Source organism: Anoplopoma fimbria, chromosome 7 (assembly GCF_027596085.1).
Source record: "Anoplopoma fimbria isolate UVic2021 breed Golden Eagle Sablefish chromosome 7, Afim_UVic_2022, whole genome shotgun sequence".
In the NCBI taxonomy this organism is placed as follows: Eukaryota; Metazoa; Chordata; class Actinopteri; order Perciformes; family Anoplopomatidae; genus Anoplopoma; species Anoplopoma fimbria.
Window position 1 is genome coordinate 9105737 of NC_072455.1, and position 18231 is coordinate 9123967.

Here is an 18231-nt window from a genome sequence, read left to right on the forward strand (position 1 = left end):
ATCTAATCACTAAGCGCATGAATATGTGGTGAAATAAAAAAAACAACACTTAATTCTGTCATCTAGAAAACCGATGAATCGCTTGATTTTCTTGATTTTAAATGTCTTTCTACCACAGTGGTTTTCTGCATGTTAGAAGTCTAAACCATACAGTATCTCTAACTGTACAAGTGTGTCCATGTTGCTCTACAGTTAGACAGGTTTAAGGAGCCTCCGGCATTCGGGCCCATGTGTGACCTGATCTGGGCCGACCCCGGCGAGGACTACGGCAGCGAAAAGACAAGCGAACACTTCAACCATAACTCCGTCAGAGGCTGCTCTTACTTTTTCAGGTATTAAACAACATCGCAAACTCTCAGAGCAGACACACGTACAGCACTTCATTTTGATTCTTTTTTACATTTTTTATATCAAATAAGGCGTTTCTTTAGTAAGACCAAAACAAACTACAAAATAATAAAATTGAAAATAGGCTGCCTGACACAGGTCAGAGGATGTAGCTTTACTTTTCTTTTTGTTGGTCAAACAGCTTATTGAGGCTTGCAGAGCAAATAAAAAAAACAGATAAAAATAAATTTGTAATTTGTGATTCTGGGCTATACAAAATAAACTGAATTGAATTGAATTGAAAATAGTTAGTGTGATACAGCTATGTTTGTCGTTTTGAGTACAAGCACTTAGAAGCTGGGCCGAGCACCAACTACAAGATATTGTGAGAAAATGTTCAGCCACACTAGCAGCACGTCTCCAGGGATGTTAGTGTTGGTCGCTCTGTCAGACAGAAATAGCTCAACAATTATTGGATGGATTGTCATAAAATAAAGGTCACATGTTTTTGTTCCCATAAGGAAAAAAAATGTAATTACTCTAGTGATCTTAGTTTTAGGACTCCAAACACCTGCAGAACTAATTACACTCCCATGCTAACACGCTAAACTAAAATGTAGAGAATAGTAAACATTATAGCTGCTAAAAGTGTGCATGTTAGCATTGTCTTTCTAATTAAGAGGAGAGTAAAAGGGCTCATCATATAAAAACTGCAGCCCACAAACCAATGAGTGACGTCATGACAACTATTTCTAATTCTTATGTACAGTCTATGGTTTAAGATGTGATTGATTTAGTGAAGCACTAGTTTACGCTAGCTAGCAGTACTAGGAGAGACTTTACACACAGACTTACTAATGGATTTACTAACAGCTGGATCAGTCAAATCTTTTCCTGGTCAGAAAGTATTCATTTTAGCCTTATGTTGATCTATGAAATGTTGATCGCCCACACATTTTTCTTGCTCATTCTTAACGGATTGTTTGCGAATAAAGAAAGGCGGTTAAACTTCCTCCAGCAGAGCTCGTCTGCTCTGGCTGTAGTCCAGCTTCTGCAGAGGCCAGCCGAGCCAATAAATACTAGAGTGCTAGCTCTGGATGCTCAGCATCTTTAAACCCTCAGCTCAACCGGGGCAGAGGGCATGGCATGCTGAAAGTAAATATGAACGTACTTCCACAGGCAGTGAAGTCCCAAGTCGCCTCATGCTGTTCCTTTTAGTGCTTTAAGTTTGGAATAAGCCTTGACCTCCCCTCAGTGTTTTCTTTTAACAGGTCCGTCTCTCTCTGGTTTTCTTTCTTGTTGCAGTTACTCAGCCGTCTGTGACTTTTTGGTAAATAATAACTTGCTGTCAGTAATAAGAGCCCATGAAGCACAGGATGCAGGGTAAGTAGAGTTACAGTTTTTCATTTCCGACGTATTATGATGCAGAAAATGCTGATTATTCTTTTCCTCTGTGGGCCCAACAGGTATCGGATGTACAGAAAAAGCCAGACCACAGGCTTCCCTTCATTAATCACAATCTTCTCCGCACCAAATTACCTAGACGTGTACAACAACAAAGGTTTCTGTCCTTATTTCCCGTTTCTTTTCGTATTTACCAGGCTTCAGTCCTTGAATATCTCTCTCCCTCTGTCCATCCCAGCTGCTGTACTAAAGTACGAGAACAACGTGATGAACATCCGACAGTTCAACTGCTCTCCCCACCCTTACTGGCTGCCCAACTTCATGGATGTCTTCACATGGTCTTTGCCTTTTGTTGGAGAAAAAGGTACATTGTTTGTTTATTTAGAAGAAAATGTGGATGGAAATCCCCAAATAAAACCTGTGTTGAGTTGACTGAAGTTCCTTGACTTTGTGAAGAAAACTGACCCAGACAAAGGCTTAATGTTTTTTGGGTTCCCCGCCTATCCGTCCGTCCCATTCTCAGGAAAGACGGGAGGGAATGTTGGCACAAATGTCCACTTGGACTCAAGGATGAATTGATTTTGGTGGTCAAAGGGTCCATGTGAAAAATATGACAATTTCACAAAAATTTTCAATGACAAAAAAAGAGAATAAAATTATGAAGTGTTTTTGGACTGACGTGGCTGTAAGCTGTGACTCAACCGGTTGGCGGAGACATACAACTGTGAGGCAATCATTTTAGTTTAGTCTATGAAGCTGATGTGTTTGCATGTATTAGCCCATTTGCTAAATCTGTTTTTCAAAAACATTCACATCTGAAACTGTAAATGTATCTGCTAAAAGTTAACCTTTGTATAACAAAAAGCTAAACATTAAAATTTTTGATCCAAACATTTGTCATATGTAACTGTTTGTTGTTGTTGTTTTTTACGTCTCTTTGTTGTATGTATGTATGTATTTCTGCTTTTATAGCCGCCTGTAGAAGTTTATATTTGGGTAGGACATTCACATGAATGTATCCCTTTCAACAATACTGATTTGGTTTCCATCTAATCACATCACAACTGAATTTATCAGTTTATGGACTTGTTCTTTTCCAGATAAAAATTCCAACTGGCAGTAAGTCAGGATCACACAAACCCTGCCTCAAAAACATTTTTTTAATGTTTCTTCTCTCCCCCACAGTGACAGAGATGCTGGTGAATGTACTGAACATCTGCTCTGACGACGAGCTCATGTCAGAGGGAGATGACCTCTATGAAGGTAAGCTTGAGAGAGCAAAAAACATTGTGATCACGATCTTGAACAGGATACTTGATACAATCTATTTGGTGATCAGCATAAATAATAATTTTTTTTATTATAAATGCCCAGTTTGAGTCTATATTACCAAAGTGGTAAAACATACTGTTTCTTAGACATTAACATTCTGGCAAGAAAAAAAAAAAGGTGCAGAAATGGGAATATTTCCCAATTTGGAAAATTAAAGATGTACGTCAGCACTGAATGAGGGTTAATAGTTTCAGGAATATAGTCCACAATGTGCAATGTTTTAACTGTTGTCCAAACAGGATGGCAGAAAACATTGGACCTCAGATTTTGGAATAAGACTCGTCTGGTTGTTTTTGCTCTGCATTGGCAGGAAAAACAACTCAGATTGAACAGAAAAAACAATAACCTTGTCAGAAAGAAAGAAAGTTTCACAAACGTGCGACAATATTCTCTCCAAGCTCCAACAGTCTGATGAGATTTTATTTTTTAACCCACATATAATAACCAAATCACACCCCTTCGACGTCAACTAATCCAAAAAAGGAAGTGACATCACATCGCTGGTGGCAATGATGATCGTGAAGTAGAGATGTTAGTGCCTTCAGTCTTAAAATACATGGATATATATAGTACGTTTATAGAGTAGTAAGTTCTCTCTGGTTCCGTTCTCTGATTCTGTAAATTGCATTTTCAGTTTAGTTGTTGATTAGGATGAATTGAAAACAAGTTGAAAACACCTCATGACATAGAATGCTGGGAGCTGTACTTTTCATGTGGGGCGATTTATACGCCGCGGTCTAGGTCCCACATGTTTGAAGCTGACGAGGGAGTTCTGCCACTACGCTTTGAAACACATTACTAAACCCTCAGTTCGTCTCTGAAATGTTTCATCCTTTGTTTACCTCACACAAGGCTTTTATACAACTCGTTGTTCATTTTACGGCAGTGTTACTGTATGTAACACTCCAGGTGGTAAACTGTCTAACCATAACATTCTGAAACTCGTTCCAGGTGGAACCTCAGCGATGCGCAAGGAAGTCATCCGGAACAAGATCCGCGCTGTGGGGAAGATGGCCCGAGTCTTCGCAGTCCTTAGGTCTGTCCCTGTCATTACCGCTCTCCCCTTTGATGTTCCTCTTCCTTTTCTCATGAGATAACACTCCTGAAGCCGCTGCGCCTGCACATGCAGCTCACAGTGAGCTCTGTGCAAATCGAATCGCAGGTCAGCTGAGTGCACAATGAAGTTGTGTTTGGAAACACAATGTTAGGATTAATGAGCTGGCACGAGATGAGTCACGACACACGCAGACCGTATAATGACATTAGACATTATTCCAGATTAATTCCGCTGCCGCCATCACGCTGCAAGAGAGGCCCGTTGCTCAGACCAGCGCATTTGGGTCAGTGGCATCAGAGGGTATACCAGAAACCGTAAAATACAGATTAAAACTTCTCTTGATTTGTTTGACTTTGACCACAGTGCTTTGCAAGCGGAAAATAATTTCATATGTACACAGTTATTTTCAAAAGTACTATTTAAGTTGTTTATCCCAGTTTCCTTCGGCTCAGCAGAGGAGAAAAAGATGGATGATATGAAGATCCAAGTGGGTTGGCGATAAAGTGGATCTCAACACTTGCAAGCGATCCTTATAAAAATGCCTTGTTGCTGACCCACTTACAGAACTAGGACACATGATAGCCGTTCGGCTCATGGCCCTTTAGAGCTTTAGAGTCCTTCAACCCAATGAGCGGGCTAAGGTTAAATATCCAGTGACGATTGAACCTATGACCTCGTGGTAACAGTAACCGTGCGTGCTGCCCCACTTGCTGACATGTAATGTATGTGCATACCCTGAGTGTGCCCGTGTTTCTTTGTCAACCAGGGAGGAGAGCGAGAATGTGCTCACGCTCAAAGGCCTCACCCCAACTGGAACTCTTCCCGTAGGAGTGTTGTCGGGGGGGAAGCAGACCTTGCAGACTGGTAAGTGTCTTTTAGACTCGGTCTCCCTGTTCTTTGATTACTCCTCACTAGATGCCATTTAGCACGGCCCCGCTGTACGGCCCCTAGAACTGATGTGGGGCGGGTCAAAAAGGGACAAAGCAGCGATCCCAGTGAGTAACTTGTGTGAAATAGTCAAAACTTCTCTTCCCCTCCCTCGGTCTTTCTCTCTCTCTCTCTCACAAACTCACACACACCCCACGAGCTGTAGCGGTTTGCAGGGCAGATTCAGGTGGTTTATGAACACATATTTTTGTGGGTTGAGCTGTGCGAATTAGCTTTCGTATTGGGGGGCGGGTAATAAAAAACCACCTGTCTGGCACATCACTAACCTCTCAGGAAACCCTTTGCTGCGAGCTAATCTTTAGTTTTTACTTAATGGCAAGAGGAAGTGTCGCTGTATATGATTGATTAGTTGCTATTATATAAAAAAAATGTAGAACGTTTTAGAATTGTAAACAGTGGGTCAGTGGCACCAGAAAATAGAAATATGGAATATATCATGTAACCTTAATAACTGACTATTTTCAATTTAGATGTTTAAAAATAATATTTCGTAGTATAAGTAAAAATTTCAGTCCCTGATACTAGGTAATTGCAAAGCAGTATCACTATTTATAACACTTTCTTTCCTGCATTAGTCTCACCCCTAATCACAAATGCATTACATAAAGCTGAAAAAATCTGCTTATTTGCTTTCTTGCTGAGAGTTAGAGGAGAGGATTGATGCCTGGCTCTGTCCAAAGGTAGCAAAATCCACCTGACGGCCCCTCTAAAGCTCACCAGTTAACACTTTATATATCCCTTGTTAAAATTTGTATTTAACTGACTTTAAATTCAGTTCATTGAGATGTGAAGTGATGCCTAAAAAAGCAAATATTATATTCTCATTTTCTAAAAAGAAGAAATATGTGTACAGGGACTATATCTGTGGTAGGATTCAAACGGATTGATCATGTTGGGCCCTTAGATAGTTTATTCCCGGGCCTTCAATTCATATCAGAGTGGGAAAGTTTGCTCAAAAGTTTGTGCTGTGTCACATAGTGGCGCTTCACATCGCAGCTTTTAATAATTGCCACAGTCTGTGAACATATGAGAAGTACTGGTTTTGAATTGCCCGTGGGTAGAATTAACATAGTCTGTCCATTCATGTTTAAAGCCTCGTGTCTCACTGTCAACATTTCTCTTTTCTGGAGAACGCCATGTGAAATAACTTCTTTGACTTGCATACTTGTCCGACAATTTACCCTCGCCCGTCTCTCTCCCGTTTTTTGTATTAATCACTCAAACCGCAATGCTCATCGAATAAACATTTGATTGGCTGAGAAGCATCACGTGATATGATTTACAACACATGCATTTGGTCGGTGTGTTTCCTGGACTGCTGAATAAGTGTCTTAAAGGCTAGAAAAGCTGCGCAGGTAAAAAAAGAAGATCTCCGTCAAAATGTTATAATTCTCAAATATCTATCGGTTTAAGGTCCAGGTCCGGATGACTTAGAGTACATACAAACCCCTACACACACATACACTGTTTACATACAAGGAATAACAACAGAACTAATGTAAACATAAATAATAAAATCAATTAATTTAAATAAATGAATAAGGAAAATAAAAAGGTACATGTTCTGTATATATGCAATATAAACTTGATCAAAATAGAACGTCCCACCATAATCAGGTTTTAGTGACAGTTCGTAAACTCTATTATGTTGCCTGTATGTCTATTATTTCCAATATGGCACCCATTCTGTCATGAGCATTTTCACCCTTCATTTTAACTTCTAATTATTGCTCCAGCTCATTTTTTCTATACAAACGTGCATAGTATCGCTTTTCAGTTTCACATCTAAATTCTGTTAAAAAGCAAATAAGTGTATATCGTTAAAGATAAAGATCGATGGAGGTATAGAAACTGTGTCCTCTGCTGCTCTTTTTCAATGTAAGACAATGATCATGGCAAAGGTGTAAAGGTCAACATTGCTGTACTCGCTAAAAGAAACCAAAAATACAAATTGCCACAACAAACCTCTTGTTTCACAGGAAAACACTGTGGTCTGTCTAGAAATCCAGATTAGGTGGACTAGATTTTTCTCATCAATGACCGCATGACCACACAGGAACAACAGGAAGCAGCGGCAAGACTTTGCCTGGAGTCCCCAGCAAAAAAAAAAAGTTTTTGGGCTCAGCTGCGGGCCGGCCGGTCGGGGGAGGTCACCCTGTCACCTGGAAGCGGCCACTCGCCCTATGATCTAAAGGTCAGCGCCTGGTCTCGCCCGCCGAGAGGACATGCTGGGGAGTCACGCTTTGCTGCACCGGAGGCTTACAGAAGCTGCGGTGCAACTGAAGGAGAAAAACCACACGTTGATGACCTTTTGGGAGAATGTCATTGTCCGCGTCCGCTCCCCCAGCCACAGCTTTCAGATCAGTCGGTGCCGGTTTGAACAAAGGGAGGGCAACCGATCGTGTATTTTTGTCCGTCCTTCTCGATTCTTCACTTTGTTTTTCCCCACTTTGATTTTGCAGCTACTGTACTACTGCTGATATTTATGGAGGGGAGTGGGAAAAATGGTTGCAGCTGCTATTCATTATCTGCAGGCTGCTTTGGAAATACAGCTTAGAATCATCTTGAATGCATAGCCATTTCTCTAAGAAATGATATTCCATGCAAGAGGATTTTCTACATTTAGTGATTTAATTAGACGATACACCCGCACATCCAATTGGAAGTGAATACCTCCGTATGTGTCATCAGATATGAAGAGTCCTGATATATATTCATATAAATATTAATCCAATTAAGTTTCACCAAGAAATTCTGCTCTATTATGAATATATAAATAAACAAACATCCAACAGGATGTGCGCTGCCCTGTACACATGTGTCGTCCTGGCGCAGTCATCGCCGTGCATCACCTCACACTGGCCTTAGACTCTTAGCGCTCAGCCAAATCCCATCCTTGGCTCTCCACGCCTAAGTCCTGGTGACCCTTTAACACCAACACCATCTTAAATCTCCAGCAGGCTTCCTCTCTCTGACCTTCCCACCCACTAACTAACATGTTTTGATCGAGGGTGAATTTTTCTTCCATAATGACATGTGTGGGCCTGTATTCTGCTATCCGTTTCCCCATGTTTATCACAGCAGGGATCTACCGTTTGATATTACTGTTGTACTTTGTTGTCTCTCTGATGACTCCCCCTTTTTCCCCCTTCTTCAACTCCCATTAACGTAGCTACGATTGAGGCAGCTAAAGCACAAGGTACGCATGGCTGTCAGGCTCAAATCTCATTCTTTTGTTTTGTGTGTGATTTTCACCGTTTAATCACATCCCCACCCTTCTAATGTTTAAATGTGTCCCCACTGTTTCTCTATCACTGGTTATTGTGTAACTGTATATTCATTTATCGCCGGTTGCTCTTGCATCGTCAGTGTCTGTTGGACCACGCTGGTTCTGTCACTATAGAATGTTATATACTTGGTGGCAGTGGAGCAATAAAAGAATCATAGATTATATATGAAAATATCAACATATCATGAATTCTAAAGAAGCTTGTGTAAGACTAAAACTACTGCAACAAACTGTTTTGGGTGCAACAATTGCATGAGACAGTCTGTTAAAGAGGTACTTTTAAATATTGAACCAGGTTTGTTTCAGTGCATATAATAAAAGTCCATGATACAGAAGGGCGAGTTATGTGTATCAGTTTTGGGACGCGACTTGCTCCGTGTTGACAAGGATTTCCCGGCAGTGGTCACATGGCCTCTTTTCTTGCCAAGTGTGGCTCCCCGCACAGAGAAAAGCTTGCTAAGACCTGGCTAAGATAAGACCAGGGACATCCCTGCCGAGGACATTTTCAGAAGCTAATCCTGTTACACCATTTGGCTGTTGCTACACCGTCTGCCCCTTCTGGCTGAGAGTGGCAGCTGTGTGCTTCAACAGGCCTTTATGTATGTGATACCTACGATGTAAAACATTTAGCCCTGGTTGCTATGGTGCAGAATATATCCACAGATATGGGAGTACAGTATAACTTCAGTGTGTTCAGGCAGAATAACTTTATGCAGTTGTTCCCAACCTTTTTTTGTATGATACAAGTGAATTGTCAGTGATTAGGTTGGTTTAAACTTATTTAACTTATTATTTCAACTTTGTATCCATTACTTTGAGCTTTTAGCTAATTATTTCAGCTGTTATATCATTATTTTTAGCTAACTAGTTCAATTGTTAAATCATTACTTTAAGCTCTCTATTTAAATTGTTATATGGTAACTTTTAGCTATTTCAACTGTTTAATCATAACTTTAAGCTAACAATTTTAATTGTTATATCATTACTTTTAGTTATTTCCAATTTGAATCATAACTTCAAGCTTCTTATTTTAATTGTTATATAATTTATTTTAGCTTACTAGATCAACTGTTAAATCACTACTTTTAGCTAACTATTTCAACTGTTAAATCACTACTTTTAGCTAACTATTTCAACTGTTAAATCATTACTTTTAGCTACCCATTTAATCACAGCTTACACATCATTGACTTTATTCCTTTTATCCTATTATGTTTACCATAGATTTATCACTTTTAGCTTCCCATTTTGATTCCTGTTTGCTTGACCACTGGTTTTCATGTGCACTCAATCACAACACTTGGCTTTAAGGTATTACAACTGACATTGAGATGTGTGTACTGTGCATGCAGTGAAGCTAGGCTAGGTAGCTTAGTGGTTATTAGGACTATGTACTAAAGGTCCGCCTCACACCAATTTGCAATTCTATTTGGATGTTTATTTTTCTCTCAAAAATAGGTGAATATATCACATGATGGGAATCACTGAAAGTTGATTCAAGTTAGCTTAAGTTCTTCATTTCACAGATATCTGGTTGTGCAAGAGTACCCTCGATTACCTTGTTCTGTGAATGTGAACCCACCTGTCAAACCTTCCCCTTGGCTGTTCATTCTGAATGTAAATGTGTTATTGAAATGATTCAGAGTATATCAGAACAGTCCCTTACAAGTCTGCTTTTCATTTGCACACGTTTTCTGTCCGGTTTCTTCGGCTGTTTCCGGACATTACCGTAAGTCTACCAAGTGTGAGGTGTTTTTATTGTTCTAGCGTAGGAGTCGTTGTTTACCTGTGCATGCGGTGTATTCACTGGTCGTCTGTACTATGCCAGGCTGACACTGTTGTTTGTGTTTATCACGTTCAATTCTACAAGGAATCCTTTTTTGATTTCTTAAGGGTTCCCAGCCTCTGATCAGATTTTCTTATTTGGTCTCTCTTCAGCCATTCAAGGCTTCTCTCCCACGAGGAAGATTCGTAACTTCGAGGAGGCACGCGGCTTGGACAGGATAAACGAGCGGATGCCGCCGCGCAAAGACGGCCAGCAGCCAGACGGCACCACGATCAACACCAACACCCCGAACAAGAATGGCACTGACGGATAGGCGACAGAAACACCACCCTCCCGTCTTCACGCAGCCCACGTCCCCGACTCACTCGCAGCCCCTTAACCGCTCCCTCTCTCTTTTTGTCCCCCCTCCCTCTGTCTCCTCTGCTGACACTGCCTGTCCAGAGAAAGGAAGCGGACACATCGGTAGATACAAACGAAAGGAGGCCACAGCGCTGGGGGAAAAAATCTTATGTGTTCTCCGGGGAAATAATATTTATTGAATAAAATAATGATTTAGATATATTGTTTAAAAGCAACAAATCATTCAATGAAGACATTTTGCAGTTTAAATGAAGTCCTAATTTATACATGTCAAAATTAAAATAAACTAAAAATATTATTTTATAAACTTGAGTTTATACAGATAGATGCAGCCTTTGTTATCCAGGAGTTCTAGTCACTTTAAGATTTTTTTTTTTATTATTGTTCTTTGGTAAGGGAGAATTTGAAGTGCAAATACTGTAGACTCAACGGCCTCGTTTGGATCTGGCAAGGTTCTTGTCAAGACGTTTTTGGCCCATGAGGTTCTACACGCAGTGCAGTGTTTGCTTATATGTGCGTAAGTCGAAACAAAAAGGATGCATGTGTTGATAGGTGAAAAAAGAATAAGGGAAGTAAATTATATCAGGACAATCATTACAAATTCATATTTTGTACTTGAAGCAGAAATTCAATGAAGACTTGTAGTCCTATTTATAAACTTTCCACAAAACTTTGATGAATCCCAAAAGATGCTGATAAGATTTTTTGTTCAATATTTTGCCCGCTTCCAGAGTATTTTCTTCCTGTATTATAATTTGTGAATCAAACATTCACAAAATCCTTCAATAAAGTGAAGGGTTAATGCTTCGTGTGCAATGGTAGTTGCTTTGCTGGCTTTTGCATGCTGGTTATGACTTGTATACACTTTAATGGAAACTGGGATGTTCTCGCTCTGCTAAACCAAAAAAAAAAAAAAAAAAAGAGATATACAGTATAGCGTGTCTTATTCTATCAACACAACCAAGACCTGCCAATACTCCCATGTCCCGGTCGGAAGCACAGAAGTTAAGCCCAACTCTCCTGGGTTGAGCACGTTAAACCAAAACCGGCAAAAAGTTTTTCTTTTCAGTTGTCATTTTTTGACAAAAGAGGACATGTTTCCTCAGAAAGCAGAGGAGCTGTGGGCTGCGCTGCCCTCAGACACAGACTTTATACTTATTATTGTTAAGGGAACTTCAGTGTGTTTAACAGAGTTTTGTCAGTATGATTTGTGTTTTATTTTTGGACACTTAACAAAAAAAAAAAAAAAAACAGGTGCTTTGGGGGCTTTTTCTTCTTTTTTTCTAAAGCTGTATCAGTATCTCCATCTACTGTTTATTATACTGAATGCAGATGTTATTTTGAATTGTGACAACAGGGATACGTTTGACATGCAGTGAAGTGACAGCTCTTTGAGACGCTGTGCCCAGACACAATGGACTGAGTCATCCCCCGGCAGGGATGATCCTATAAGAGGTACCGCCGCCACACTAACAGCTGTCTGTCAAGGCCTACAGAGTACTGTAATCATCTCAACCACGCTGACTCATACATACAGGATATATGATTTGTACAACCCCGTGGTGGCCCCATGATGGGGGACAATTAAAGCTTGCTGGTGTGCTCAATCCTCTCTGCTCCGAAGTGTTCAGCCATCAGCCTCCGCTCCTCCTCACACGCACTCCCAACCCTTTAAGACGTGCTTTCACTGAGACACACGACCAACTCAACCGGTGCTTCGACACACCTGACTGTAATTCTGTTCTCTTTTTGTCATCCAAAAAGAAAAGGTGGGGAAATACCTGTTAAGATTTGCCATTCTCTTGTGATTTTTTTCTTTTTTTTTTTAATGAGGCTTTTACGCCCATGTGCCATGCCACCTTGGCCACACATGTCAAGATCTGCATGTGTGTGGATGGCGAGACTTTTTATGTCGCACATGATTTTTAAAGATTCAATGTCAGTAATATTAATCTTGATATCCTTAAAATTTGCAAAATATTGTTGTTTGCCGTTCCGTTCAGTAGGCTTCTGGGAAAGCTCCCTTAATATTTCAGTATTTGGGTTTTGTTTAAAGTTGAGGCTTTATTGGGTGAGCCGTACAGTATGCTGACCTCCTGTTAGGTCCTATTACATATCTCGCAGAATGTAAAAAAAATATTGTTCATTAAGAATCTTATAATAGCTGTAAAAAGGGGTGGAAACAAAAAAAACTGTACCGTATTTGTCATGCGAGGCCATGAAATCTTTTACGTAGATGTATCACTTAAAATAATAAAATTCAAATACAGTGTTTTATTTGACTCGTCTTGGATGTCTGTTATTATTTTTACTTTTAGGAACTATTATTGATTTTCAGAGCGTAACTTTAGCAGCAAACAACTTGTTTGTAATGTAAAGGTAGTGCTGTAATGTCTATTTTGGCGAGAACTGAAGTCAATCTCCCTGTATGTGTGTTCTGTTTATGTAGCGACCGGAGTGCATGTAAGCCCATGTTAGCATGCCCCACTGACTAGCATGCGGCTGCCGCTCTGCACTGCTCTCAAACAGCCGTTACAGATGATAGCGGCCTCCCGACGGACAGCGTCGTCCGATTCCTGCTGCAGAAATGAGACCTAAAAATATCTAAAATCAATTGTAAAGATCCTATTGTTTTTTTGTCGATACAAACCTCCCTGCAGCGCTGCATGCTCAATGTCAGTGTCGTGTTGCTGCTCCCAAGAGGACAAACCATAAACAAAACAATTAATGCACATTTAAGACAAATGTTTTTCCTTGCAGCTTTAACATTTAGTCTTTTGCACACAATGCATTCGTACAAAATATATATAAATTTACATTAAGCATTTCTGGTTTAAAATCTTTCATCATTGACATTCTTGCTTGGAGCTGCCTAGTGCAACCCCGGGGATATTCAGAGGGTTAATTGCCTGCTCAAGAGCTGTTAAAGCAGAGAGGAGTAATATTCAGTTAAAGGTGAGTGCTTCTTTAACACAGCACTGCACAGGAACATGGTGCTGTTGTTTTTTTCAGATATTGGCTAACTTGAAACTACTGCAGAACACTGTATAAATCCAGTCCATATTCTGTGCTGTTAAAATAACACACCATGTATAAAATGATATAGCTCACATATAGGGGCCAGAGTTGATTCTAGTTGCAATAACCCAAACCCTATAGTATATAAAAAAAGTGCCTTAAATTACAAAAAGTTCATCCCTGCAATGACGAGTCCTCAGTGCATGGCATGCAAGTAACAATTTAACGTCCATGTAGTCCATTCTGCATACTCCTGTGGAGGAAACAGGTGTGACAGGACGCCTCAAATAAAGCTGGTCTGGACTACCAGCAGCTCTCTTTGGGGTTACATTACATTACATTACAGTCATTTAGCAGACGCTTTTATCCAAAGCGACTTACAATCAGTAGTATATTACATATCATTCACCCATTCACACACTGATGACAGGCTACCATGCAAGGTGCCACCATCAGACTCTAACTAACATTCATCATCCAGTCCACACCGATGGCAAGCCTTCGGGAGCAACTTGGGGTTAAGTGTCTTGCCCAAGGACACATCGACTGCCGAAGCCAGGTATTGAACCACCGACCCTCTGATTGGAGAACAACCTTGCTCTCCACTACGCCACAGCCGCCCCATGGGTTAATGGACAAAGATGCGTCTCCCCTGGTTGACCAATAGGTGGCACTGTGCAGACGTCAGACCTTTGGTGGAGGTACTGGCCTCAGAGCCTACAGAGGACAAACCAATAACAAAGCATTAGTTGACCTAACCGCAAGGGACGGTTTGACATTTTCTGAAACACCTTCATTCACTTTCCCGCTGAGAGTCAGACGAGAAGATGAACGCCACTGACTGTGTGTGTACACTGAATATGAAGCTTCAGCCAGATAGCTTAGCATAAAGTCTGGAAGTAGGGGGAAACAGCTATCCTTGCTGTGTCTGCGGGTAATTGGGGGATTTCTTTTTTTTAAGAAAGACCTAGCTGTTTCCGTGTTTGATGCTAAGCTAAGTTAGTCAGCTAATCAGCGGTTTGTGATTGAAAAATGGAGAATGTCACTGCCTAATTACTAGAGATGCACCTATAGCAGATATGGATCCCAGTGTCTTCCACACAGTGAGTCTTACAGCTTATTCATTAAACAGCCGTATTGTATCTGTACTCTGTATCGGCCGATATTCAAAACCCAGGTTTTGGTATCGTGACCGAAAAAGCTGGATTGGTACATGTGTACTTATCACACGTGACCACTTATGTGTGTCGTTTTGATTGGAAAGTCAAAATCAATAATGCGAAATGTATGATCTTGACGGTGCTTTTCTTCTGTGGCATCAATAGAAGTTGCTAACACGTGGTGAAACACATGGCATTCCATTGGGCGCCAATTAGAAAGGCATTGTTTTTACCAGATAAAACCACTCCTAGTGAAGAAGTAAGTTTGAATCCCATTTAAATTGTGGTTTTAAACACAATATCCAAGGAGGAAGCCAATGCACTTAAGGGATCCCAGTTACCTGGCGTGCAGCTGTGTAGTTATGGCCCGTGGGTTTGGGTCTGTTCCCTGCTGGAGGCGGTGGAGGTGGAGGTCCTTTGGGTTTTGGCAGTCCAGCCTAAAATTTCAAGTACTGTTAAGGAATGCATTTCACAGTTACACAATGTATCTGAGCTTAACACCAACACATTACCTGCACTGGCATGGGTTTACTAGGAAACGGCCCTTTGTTGAGGCGAGTAGCGGAGCTGTTCACTGCAGGCGGCTTCCTCTGGGTGTGTGCTCTGTTTTAGAAGGAATGATTTAATGTGCTTTGCAGAGGTGAGTTCAAAGTAACGGGACAATAATATGGTGATGATTACTTACGTTGGCAATACGGGACTTTGCCGTCTTTTCCAGATGAATCCCACCACACCAGCAATGACACCTAAAACCACTAGTATAATCATCACTGTGATGGCAGCGATCACTCCTGGAATAGGAAATCAATTGGGTACAGCAGTTCAACATCAGCGATTCAAATTCAATATTCTATGTACAGAAAACACTTTTGACACTGTATGCGTTATTGAACAACTGTAGCTGGGTCTTACCAGATGAAAGCGAATTGTGTATTGTAGAGTAGCCGCAGTGAGGAGGCATCCACCCGGGCTCACACTGACACTCACTTCTGTGATTGCACACCTGAAGAAGACAAAAGAAATCCCGTCGTTATCACATGTTGTGTTTAATGGCACCATTATACACAACATCCAAACTCACCAGTAGGCTCATCTCAAATGTTTCTTAACTCTTTATTACAGTTTACTTATGTTGTTTTTTTACTTCTTTTAATTAACAATTGGTACAAACACAAGTTGTAAAACACCCACTACCATAAATAGGCTAATTTGATTCCTGTTCCATTAATAGATTTTTTTCAGTTTAATTCAGTAATCCACCAGAATGTGCACCTTCCTACAGGATTTCCATTCACATGTAAGATTGAAGCTCATTTGGTGAGACAAACTACATCTTTTACGCCTTCTATCTACTTGCAGTTGTATGCAATGCATGATTTTCATTTTTATCTCTTTTCTTTCTTATTTTTTTTATTGCTGCTGATGTGTGTTCATTGTTTTATTTTTCTTAGTTTAAGACATTTTGGGTTTTCAACACTTTGAATGCTTTAAAGTATTATTTTGTTGTCTCAATAACAACAACAACAAAAAAACCTAAACTAAAGTAAACTGAGCAGTGTCAGCATGTACTTACACCATGACCTGGGCATTTGGCCGAACAGTTTATATTCCTGTACGCTGTTTCAAGCTCCACACACTCGTTCCGGCTGCACACCTGAAAATAAAAGACAATTAACAAAGATTGTAGATTTAGTGCTGCAACATTCAAACGTGTGGACGTCTGACACAAAACACATTTATAGAATGAATGAAAAAAAAAAAGCTTTTTTTAACCAATATGAAAAAAATAAAATAAACTACCATTACCTTTTCATCCCCACATTTAGTCCCAGAATCCACCTGGCCGTAGTCTTTGGTGTGGTCCTCATAGAAACTTGCCTTGCAGTCGCTGATCTTCACCATGCGGCCGTAGTTGGGGTTGGTGTTACCGCCATGGCAAAAGAGCTTCCCGCAATACATGTCTCTGCAACGGAAGAGAGGGTCAAAAATCTGCGCTCCAAATCACGTCGGGGGCTAAATCGGACTTAACTCTGCAAATCAAACGAAGCGTCAAAGTAAATGTTTAGCACAGATGAGTTTGGGTCCTGGTGCAGCATCAGTATGCCACCGAGCGTTTTGCTAAAAACTCACTCTTGCTGGCAGGGGATGAAGTTATCCTTTTGGGGGCGCCTGCAGAAGGCATAGTAGGTTCCTCTGGTGTTCTGCTTATAGCAGAATTCACGGGCCTCTATGGCACCTGATGACGGGAGAGGATGCCATGTATGTCATTAGGGTCTTTTTTATAAAGGTCACCTTTACAAAGTTTTATAAAAGGACACAAAACACAACGACAAATACATGCGTGCGATCAGGACACTCACTTGGTCCATACATTTTGACACACTGGTCAGGCCTCTGTGGACACTGGCCGTTGTAGCAGTATCCCAGGTCTCCGTTGCACGGGATGCCGTTGACAGCGAAGACGTCCTCGGGACAGGTGGTGCTCTTTCCGTCACAGTACTCTGCCAGGTCGCAATCGTCCTTCCTACTGCGGCACTCCCAGGACCGAGGTAAGACCTGCGTGGAGGTGGGAGGGTTGCAGTACGCTCGATCAGATTACATATCATGTTTTTCATATCGGGTCCCTGCAGTTACAGCTCAAAATCTCTGGCAAACTATATCACAACATCTGTACAGAGACCAATGCGAACTAAGTGAAGAAGAGTGGAGTTGGAAAAGTCCTTGTGGAGGCATTTTAAGTGGGAAAGGTTTAAACAGGCCCTATTATGATCTTTATCGGGGGGATATTTTTATCTCAAGTTACAGTTACAACATGTTTACATGCGTTAATGCTCATAATCAGCCTTGTTTTTCTCATCCTGGCTGTCCTGCAGCACCTCTTCTCACCCTCTCTCTGAAACGCTCCGTTGTAGCGATTGCTCCTCCCTCCAGAAAGCAAAGTCTGCTCTGATTGGTCAGTTAGCCCGCTCTGTTGTGATTGGTCAACGTTTCACATTTCAAAAACTCTTCCTTCAGAGCTTCAGCTCCGTCTCTCTCTTTTGTTGTTTGAGGGCCAAACTAGCTGGAAGTAGTTTTACGTCACTTCCGTAACATTGTGACCTCATAAAGTTATATTATGACCTCATAAAGTTACATTGATAAACAATAAACTGGACTGGACACACAACACTGATGCCCTCTACAGGAAAGGACAGAGCAGGCTGTTCTTCCTGAGGAGGCTGAGGTCCTTCAATGTGTGCAATAAACTGCTCAAGGCATTCTACCAGTCTGTGGTAGCCAGCGCCCTCTTCTTCGCTGTAGCGTGCTGGGGTGGTGGCATCAGGACTGGAGATGCCAACAAACTTAATAAGCTGGTGAGGAAAGCCAGCTCTGTGGTGGGTCTGGAGCTGGACAGTCTGGAGTCAGTGGGTGAGAGGAGGATGAAGGCCAAACTCGGTATGTGTATTTATTGTCTGTGTCTGTGTAGTTGAGCTGCTGCAACACTTGAATTTCCCCCATGGGGATCAATAAAGGAATATAATAATATAATTGTGACCTCATAAAGTAACAT

General features: G+C 41.0%; 2 protein-coding genes across 6 annotated transcripts in view; one reads left to right on the forward strand and one right to left on the reverse strand.

Annotated features, from left to right (window-relative positions):
- Positions 1–12762, forward strand: part of LOC129093045 (serine/threonine-protein phosphatase 2B catalytic subunit gamma isoform-like) — a 35174-nt gene extending 22412 nt beyond the window's left edge. Inside the window, exons 6-14 of one of the 5 annotated variants that reach the window (XM_054600920.1) lie at positions 193–332; positions 1633–1710; positions 1794–1888; positions 1970–2095; positions 2917–2994; positions 4015–4099; positions 4887–4984; positions 8241–8267; positions 10296–12762. In XM_054600920.1, coding sequence (XP_054456895.1) covers positions 193–332; positions 1633–1710; positions 1794–1888; positions 1970–2095; positions 2917–2994; positions 4015–4099; positions 4887–4984; positions 8241–8267; positions 10296–10456 — 888 coding nt within the window. In that variant the 3' untranslated portion in view covers positions 10457–12762. Of the gene's footprint in view, positions 1–192; positions 333–1632; positions 1711–1793; positions 2096–2916; positions 2995–4014; positions 4100–4886; positions 4985–8240; positions 8268–10295 lie in introns of all 5 variants that reach the window. The other 4 variants (XM_054600917.1, XM_054600918.1, XM_054600921.1 and 1 more) reach the window with 4 other exon arrangements.
- A 486-nt stretch (positions 12763–13248) lies between these two features.
- The window catches only part of LOC129093313 (zinc metalloproteinase-disintegrin-like brevilysin H2a), a 16993-nt gene continuing 12010 nt past the window's right edge, over positions 13249–18231 (reverse strand). Inside the window, exons 14-22 of the mRNA XM_054601293.1 lie at positions 17042–17237; positions 16812–16917; positions 16488–16644; positions 16255–16335; positions 15594–15684; positions 15367–15472; positions 15194–15284; positions 15023–15118; positions 13249–14238 (exon numbers count right to left, since the gene is read on the reverse strand). Of these exons, the coding sequence (XP_054457268.1) occupies positions 14206–14238; positions 15023–15118; positions 15194–15284; positions 15367–15472; positions 15594–15684; positions 16255–16335; positions 16488–16644; positions 16812–16917; positions 17042–17237 (957 nt within the window). The 3' untranslated portion in view covers positions 13249–14205. The remainder of the gene's footprint in view (positions 14239–15022; positions 15119–15193; positions 15285–15366; positions 15473–15593; positions 15685–16254; positions 16336–16487; positions 16645–16811; positions 16918–17041; positions 17238–18231) is intronic.